Consider the following 8,853-nt stretch of genomic DNA (forward strand, 5'->3'; position numbering starts at 1 on the left):
GTTAATTTAGCACCTGTGTCCAACGGGCTGCTGCTTGTTCGCCAAGCTAACAGTAATCTTAGACAACGTTGAAAAACGTCGGTCTTCAAGCTTCACTTCACTACATTTTGTAATAACAAACTATTCATTTGAGAAGAAAGGCCTTGAGGTCAGATCTTGCTGTTTTGGACATCAGTCCACACACAGTAATGTATATCCAACATTGTATCATACGGGGTCATTATGCATTAATAGTTGAAAAAAATGTTTACCATTAAAGTTTTGCGATATCAGATAATTACAGAGCAATTAGCCCACAAATAAATTCCAAAGGAATATTATGATTTTGATTATTATGATTATAATTTATTGGGAGTGAATTCCTAGTTTAAGCCTTTAGGGTGCCTCAATAAGAATCCATTATGTTGTTGCATGTACACTTGCAGTAATTAGTGTCACATCTGATGCGCCTTAAATGGATTGTGTGTCCATTGTGAGTCTATTCTCTTGTGGTTTGTCTAATGTCAAGCAAGCAAATAAAGAACAAAGAGATCGTGGCTCCTGCTGCTCCAGAAAAAAAATAAAGTACAGACCTTCCCAGGTGAGTTGTGTCCCTAGACCTCCCTTCCTATATATACACAAAACAAAGAACCAACAAAAGAATATACTCTCAAAATAAAAGCAGACATCCAGTCTGGAAGGAATACAACACTGTAAATGAGCAATTGATAGCTCCTTCAATTTGTTTTATCATTCACCTGTAGAGAACAAGCAGTGCTGGGCCGTAATCACACTGGACACAGATCACATCCGTAAGCCGACACCAGTGTCCCTGTGAGAGATCCGGAGGATCAGATCAGATCCTGTTCGTCCTCGGGAAAAGAAGACTCTGACCTCTTGACTACTGCAGGAACACACTGAGTCCAACACCGTATTTAACCCCAGCCTAGCCTCCCAGCCTCTATGACTATTTTCTTTATCTGCCTATTTTCAGTTTTCTCAATCATTGTCCATTAAAATACAACAAAAGAATGAAAAAAAAAAACAATCACAATTCCCCCCAGTTGACTTACATATTGCAATGGCTCGCTTTGTCCGACCAACAAAACCCAAAGATTCATAGAAAACAAAAAGCAGAGATCGTAGCATCGTACCACATCTTAGCATAAAAGTTCGACTTAAGCTATTCTTCCTGTGAAATGTTGATTGTCTGCACATTCCTTATTTTACACTTAAGTACTTCGTGTCAAACTATATGCAACAGTCAAGAACATCACACACAATCAAGTTGAAGCTATTGTTTATTATATCCTTCTGTCAGGGCAGACAAAGCGGTGACCCTTCCAACAGACAAAGATAGACTCAACGCACGGCCCCACAGCCCTGATTTAAATTAGCCCCCTAGTTCAGTTTCTGCCCCACTCTTACAGGTGCTGTTGACTAAAATGCACAAACAGGCTCCTCTGGTGTACCGTCTTTAAACAGCTTGAATCTGATATATGCACACGTTCATACATGTACTTTTTACAGTAAATTAAGACTAAGACATAACTGTTTATTACTTGAATGTGTCCAGGAGAAGATGATTAATGTCCTTTCTAGCTGATTTAAAATGCACATATTCCAGTTAAGTAATTGGTTGTATTCATTTTGAGAACAATACAGAAATTACAAGCACAACACTGGAAAAAAGAAAAGTACAAAGTCAGTATTTCCAAAGAAAAGGTGAACAGTCCTGTACCCTGGGGGCTATAAGGGAGCTCCATATTTAGATGAGAGAGAAGCTCAAAGTCCAACAGCTATTCCAGGTTAATGTCTTATTACTCCACCTATCCACAGTGCTGCTACATACGTACTTTGGGACAAACGCACTCTAACATTCACACGTATCAGATCTATGCACACAACCATCACAACTCTAGGAATTGATCAGTAGGCCCATGAGTGGAGGGTTGGAGGGATAGCATAAATCGTGGGGAGGGGTTTAGGACAGAGGGGTAGTGCAAGGTGAATGGTCTAGCCCTTGACGGGTGAGGGTTTGAAATCCTGCGCTTAACACTTGGATGCACTTTCTTTCCTACCCAAAATGCTGTGTGAACACGTGCACAGTTCAAAGCTGTTGGTTGAAAGGGTTCAGGGTTTGGGGGGTTGTGGCTAAAAATTTACTTATTAAAACCACGTCCCACAGTGCCATCAGCTGGGGAAGCCCCACCCACTCCGCTAGCAACCACAGCAAAAAGCCCAGACACAGAGAAAGCCAGAGAAGACGCGCCCAAAATCAGTGCTCTCGTGGACATGCTCGTTTTCTCTCTGTCACACTCACACTCACACTCACACACACACACACACACACATACATACACACACATACCTTAAACACAAATGGCTGAAGTTACAAAAGTCTGAACAACAGATGAACTATAATAGTCACATCTTCATCTAAACCTTTGCTTCGCTGGCAACTTCCTTTTCTCCATTCTCAATGTCCATCTCTTCATCGCCGTTCTCCTTGCTCCCACTCTTCACCCTCTCTGCTTCTTTCTGTGTGTGATGAGAGAAAAAAACCAAATCAGCATTTTTTTCCCTCTTTTCAGTCAGTCTCTTTGAAAAACAAGCTTCTTCCACCCTCTGGTGGCTGCTGTAGGAAACACAATCTTTCACCTTTGAGTCCCTCTCTGCAAATTTCTGGAACATGTTGGCATAGATGCGTTTGTCCTTCTCATGCTGCTCCTTGATGCGTTTCTGACAAAGACCCACCTGTCAGGATAAAATGAGGAATAGGTCAGACAATCAGTGCTGGGCAGAAACACATTACAGTAATATTACTTTCCCCAGCAATTAGTTGTGTAACAAATTAATAATACCTTTCTGTGTTACAGTTACCCTCCGAAAAAAAAAAAAAAAACTTGTTACAACCTCTCATCCCCCTGAAATCCAACAATCCAATCACATCCCCAGATTCATTTTCTTAATCACTGCACGTATACGTCACCAAGAAGCAAGCTAGCTTAGAAGATGGAAGCGCCTGCATTCAGCGCAGGAAATACTCCCATTAGTTTGATTTTGTTGGAGGGAAAAATTGCAAGAACATTATCAATTGTAAACTGTGTATAGGTAGTGGTACTAAGACTCTTCCCGCTGCAAAAAACACAACCTCAAACCTCCTGAAACACCTACTACAACAGCACAACAATGTGGAAAAATCTAGTAAAAACACATTTTAAAAGATGTGCAGCAGTGCATGAAGTGCGAGGCAAAGTGCAAACAAAAGTTTCAAGCTTGTATCAGGAAGTCACGGCTAGTTAAGGCTAAAGTGAACATAACTTTTTTGCTTTCTTTTAAAAATATTCAGCAAGCTGCTTCCCTCATATCTATAGGTGGTGTACTCCAGAGCTGTGGGGCGTAATGGCAAATAGTGACCAAGGGAGTTAGCAATGTAGTTTGGTCCTGGCCCAATAAGGGCCTTGTAAACAACGAGGAGGACCCAAGGATAACACAGAGACTTAAGCCAGGGAGATAATTTCCCTAGTTTATTAAACAGCATTTCTCTTTTGGTATAGCAGTCACATGCACAAGCTAACTTTGTTGATAGTTACAGAACAGTTTTCAGCTTGGTCCCTGTCAAAGTGAACAAAAATGTCCCCACCTACTCAGTAATTACAACTGCTATAGTATTTGCTTTCCACAACCAGCACACGAATGCAGCAAGCAACACTGCATTTATCAAATGAGCTCATGCCAGATATAATAAAACATCCAAGAGAGCAGCACATGCTGGGTTCATTTTGGATGATAGCACAATAAATACGGCCAGACCTCACAGCAAAATGAGTTTTGAATGTACAAAAAGGAACACCTTCTTGCACAGTTTTAAAAAAACTCCATCATCATGATGGCAAAATCTAGAAAAAACAACGCCTTGGCAAAAGTTGTTGGAATTATTTTTCAAGATTTGTGGCATCATACCTGGCTCTTGGCAGCTTTGTTGGCAGGATACAGTCGAACAACTTGTTGGAAGTCATCTCTTGCCCTGTCGAACTCCTTCATACCAAACAGCGCCTCTCCCCTTCGGAACAACGCCTTCTCATTGGATGCATCCAACTCCAGAGCCTACAACCGTGAACAAAGTATGACGAAATGTTTACAGTATTTAACCACATAAATAATCAGCAATTATAGTAAAGCAGTTAACCATTATACTAGACACTTGTACAAACTAATTAAGCAAAGGCACTTCTCAGTCTAACACCAACAACTCTCTAACCTGGTAAATACTGAATGAATCATGGACAGATTGTTGTCAATCGTATGTCCGCCGTACAGATCAACTATACCTTGTCACAGCTTTCTAGGGCTTGGCTTGGCTCCTGAAGTTTAAGGTAGCACATGGCCAAGTTGAGATGTGCAGCCAGCCGCAATGCTTTCGCCTTCTTCTCGTCCTCCTCTGACAATCCAGATTCATGTTCCAGCCATGACACAATCCTTTTGTACTGCACTGAAGCCTGCTTGTATTTTCCCTCCTAAAGCATATGGGGTCAGTGCATTAGAAAACATGAATAAGTATTAATCTGTTTTAAAAATGCTCTTTATAGCTGTGTGCTTTGTCAATACTCCCCTGCATACCTTAAAATGCTGTGTTCCTTTCTCTTTGACAATGGCACTCTGTTCCAACTTCTCGGCAGTGTTCATCTCCCACGATTCCTTCGCCTAAAGAAAGCAAAACAGACACTAGATCACTTCTTAGAGAGGGATATGTCGCTGCATGCACCTAACATTTAATTGGCCAACTTGAGTCAAGATCTGTTTACCTTCTCAAAGGCTATCAGCTTGATTTTATATTGTAGTGTTGCTCCGCCAGGAATGTTGTACTTTGCATTTCCTGCATTCCCAAAGCCATACCTACAAATCATATAAACTTATGATTAGTCATCTCAGGTGGTGGTGTATGCAGCAAATGATGTTTTATCTGTTGCACTTTAACTTACAGCAGTATAGCAGTGTGGTGTACAATTTTCTAGAGTAGTTGTTTTGGCCAAATTTGAGTCTCGTTATCCAATAGTCTGAATACTAGGATTGCTTTATAGCCCAATTCAATTAAACACTCCCTATGGGATCTTCAATACATCATTACACATACACACTGAAATTACATATACCCATTTCAGGCTAATTAAAAAGAGAGAAAAACAGTCCAGTTTGAGCGGTGGAGATTAACACATGAATGACACTTGACAATTGCAACACATCATGACAGCAAAATGTTAAGTATTTGTCTCAATGCATGTGATCATACTTAGGCTTTATATTGAAGAGTGCCTCCTCTCCCTGCTCCATAGCCATGATAGATTTCTCCACTCCAGCTGGCAAACCAAGATTCTCTCCATCTCCAACCTCAAACTTCAATTCTCTCTCGTCAAATACACGTCCCTCACAGGAACCCTCCACAGTTACTGAAAGAAGTTAAAAACGGTGGCAGGGGGGTAAGACTCTCAACATAATTGCAAACTTGTGACATGCAGTAGATTGACAGCTGTGGGGAAGTGGCAGCCGAAGACAAGTGATGCAGTTTCCTAACTGTCAATCAAAATCTTTCGCTTTGTTAAAGATGGCTGTAAATCAATCGTAGCAAAGTTAATTTACAATGGAGTATGCACTGCAGGCTTGGGCAGTATGATGGTATCTACTATGCAACAGCAGAAAAGTGTCCACCGGTAGAGATTTGTTAATACTGTTTCCACCACACGGGCTACCCCTTACTGTCTTTGCTATATGTTCGGGGAAGGCTATGGCACAAATCAGAACTGCATTTTCACGTGATCTTATCATCTCATGATCTTTTGAATCCAGCTACTTTCGAAAGTCACATGATTGGGCTGCAGGGCCGCTTACCACTTTCACATATGATGTGAGGGCAACAGTTGGTGGCGGTAATGCAACTCTAAGCTGGTTTGCCAACCGCCACAGAGGAAGAAGAGTGACAAAAAACATGGAGGAGTAGAGTGAAACTGTAAAAACAGAGCAGTGTGATTTTTATACTGCACTGACTAAAGTCAAGCTGGCATTTATTTAAACCTGTACCACTTGACATTATTGTTCTCATTTGGAACCTTAAAGCTTCCATTTTGAAAGAATGATTAATTGTTCTAAGTGTTTTTAACTCAAGTGTTGTCTCATGTGAGGCAGCTGGTTTTGTTTGTATGAAGTTCCAAATAAAAGAAGAAAATAATCAAATGTGATGAGCCATTTGTTTTTAACTTCAGGAGATTTTAGAATAAGCATTTTTTGACATGGATGTATTTAAGTATCAACCTCACACCAGCTAAAATTAATAGGTGGCTGTGAACATTTGTAAAACAGCAGTTACCTACAGGCAACTTTGACTGACAAAACAGACTGCAGTAGATTCCCGCTGTCATGGCAGGGAACAAAGAAGCAAAACCTTTAAGGCCTCAAATCATCCAGTTCTCCAGTCCCTATCCCACTGCCCAAACCAACAACAGGAGTTTTGTAGGCATGTTGCTACAAGTGCCACAGAGATGGATGAAGAAGATAAAATGTAAACTAGGAAGTCCAGTTTGAAGGCATTACAGCAGTTTGTGCTAATTTGAGGAAGGACTTTACATCACTTGAAAACCACCTTTCAAGCCTACAGTGGGTGTTTGGTTGTCAAAAGATTTGGAGTGTATCACTCAAATGATAGGTGACATTTGAAATATGCATGTTCACACCTGCATGCACGTCTCTATCCATTCATGTGTTGCCCAGGCTCAGCGTACCATCTATAATCAAACTGGTTTTGTGTCAAAAACCTCTATGCAAAGACTTCCTTTGACATTTAAAGCTTTATGGTCTGATGTGTTGGTTGCTATTGTTATAGCAAAATCACTTATTACAATTGTTACGTTATTACATAGGGACTCCATAAAGTGTCCTTGGATGGAAAGCAAAAATGCCTTGAACTGCTCTCACCTGAAAACATACACTGACTTTCCAAGGACGGGAATAAATACAAATGAAATGATTTACTCACTATTCAATTTCACATTAATGATTTCTGTTGATGTTGATTTAGCTATATTTTTACTGTTAAAAAGGGACCATAAATGGAAAAGTTGCATCTTCTTCTATATGCAATTTCTTCAATGTTAGCAAAGAAATGGCTATGTCTGATAGTCTTACCTTCAACAGCGGCTCCTTCATTGGGCTTGGAATATCCCTGTCCTTTAGTGATAATGCGACGGATGATTCCTCCGTCCTCATCCTCAGTTATGTCCTCACCTCGAAATTCAAACAGCTCCACCTACAAGTATGCAGACTTTTCAGTTAAAATCTTTATATCTTTTCACACCAGTGAAGGATGAGGTACACAATGGATAATCAAAATAGGCTGATATCACCGAAGTTTACCTCAAAAATAAGAGTGGCATTTGGGGGTATTTTGGGTGGGCTGCCTGCAGATCCATAAGCATACTCTGGCTTACAGATGAGCTGGCACAACTCCCCAACTTTCATTGTGGCAACACCGATGTCCCATGCCTTTATTACTTGACCTAAACACAGACAAGATTGAGTTTGAACACTAGCTATGCAACCATGGCTGGTGTGCGTTCATGTGTCTACTAGATGTGAAACCAACCTTTGCCCAACTCGAAGGAAAACTTCTCTCCCCTGTCTCTGCTCGAGTCGAAATGAGTGCCATCCAGAAGCGTGCCCACATAATGTACAAACACTTTGTCGCCGGTCATGGGCAGCTCTGTGCCTGTGCCTTCTCTTTTCACCAGCTGGGAAAACCGACAGCAAGAACAGAATTTGCCAAAAATCAGTAAGGGATTCATTTATTTAAAACAAAAGCACCTCTGCAAACATTCATGTAAAACCAGCTACTCTCCTAAGTATCACCCCTCCACCCTGCAGTCTGGTAGCTTGCTTTGCATCAGAAGAGGCAAGCAGCCAAATCCTTCATTGTGAATGAACGTGATCTGTAACGTCTCATTCAAATCCCTGCGGGTGTGTGTGTGTGAATATTATATGCCCCATCAGCATTAATAGCTTTTGCATTTGCTCTTTCTCCAGGACTCCAGATCCTTCTAGAAATGCAGAGGGCTGAAATGGCTAATTAATCATGTTATTGACAAGCTGATATGAAGTTAGCCATGAAACCAATGATGGAAACAAGCTATATATCGCCACAGTGTCGCCAACATTGAAGTTAGCTTGTAATAACGTTCTGTTTTTATTGACAGTGCACGCGATAGCCTAGCTAACAACAGCTAACGTTAGCCTAGCCGAGTGAGTAAACATGCAGTCATCTTACCACTCTGCTAGCTAGATCAATAAACAGCTCAAAACACTACAACTTACCTTGAAAACACCCCCATCTTTCTTCGATGTGATGTCCTCCCCCTCCATTGGGATGGCGTGTTGTCCTTCACTTGTCTGCTCCTCTGCAGTCATTGTCATGAATTAGTTTTCCCCTAACGTCTCTCTGACCTACGCTACAGTTCAAACTACCACTGGCTAATAGTAGTGGAGGCTAAAGCTAACTACTTCTCAAATCACGCCAAGTGCAGCAAGCAACAACGTAACGTCAACGCTAGCTAGCTAAATAACGCAGTTTAAAGGTCCCCGCTTGCCTTACTTACTTGTGAATGCTACTGTGAATAAAAAACACGCTAGAGCTTACTGCGTTAAGACCGTGTTTTCGTTGTGCACCAGTCACACTTGTATCCGACTAGGATATGTGCTTCCGATCAGGTTGTTTCAAGTCCACGTTGTCTAGCAGCCAAGCGTCTGACAAGCGCTTAAAGAAGGGCAGAGAATTTTCCAGACATTCGAGGAGGAACCAGGGGGGATGAGCCCGCGTAGTGGCGATAC

General features: G+C 41.3%; 1 protein-coding gene across 1 annotated transcript; it reads right to left on the reverse strand.

The window, feature by feature from the left end:
* Positions 1-1,273: 1,273 nt before the first annotated feature.
* On the reverse strand, positions 1,274-8,783 carry fkbp4 (FKBP prolyl isomerase 4). The gene is made up of 11 exons (XM_041938645.1): positions 8,341-8,783; positions 7,616-7,760; positions 7,387-7,529; positions 7,159-7,279; positions 5,273-5,429; positions 4,788-4,878; positions 4,603-4,686; positions 4,314-4,499; positions 3,946-4,089; positions 2,641-2,736; positions 1,274-2,520 (listed from the first exon to the last, which is right to left on the reverse strand). Exons 1-11 carry the CDS (start codon positions 8,437-8,439, stop codon positions 2,419-2,421), a joined length of 1,368 nt encoding a protein of 455 aa, XP_041794579.1. The 5' UTR covers positions 8,440-8,783; the 3' UTR covers positions 1,274-2,418.
* Between the last annotated feature and the right edge of the window lie 70 nt (positions 8,784-8,853).

Source organism: Chelmon rostratus, chromosome 6 (genome assembly GCF_017976325.1).
Source record: "Chelmon rostratus isolate fCheRos1 chromosome 6, fCheRos1.pri, whole genome shotgun sequence".
Classification (NCBI taxonomy): domain Eukaryota; kingdom Metazoa; phylum Chordata; class Actinopteri; order Chaetodontiformes; family Chaetodontidae; genus Chelmon; species Chelmon rostratus.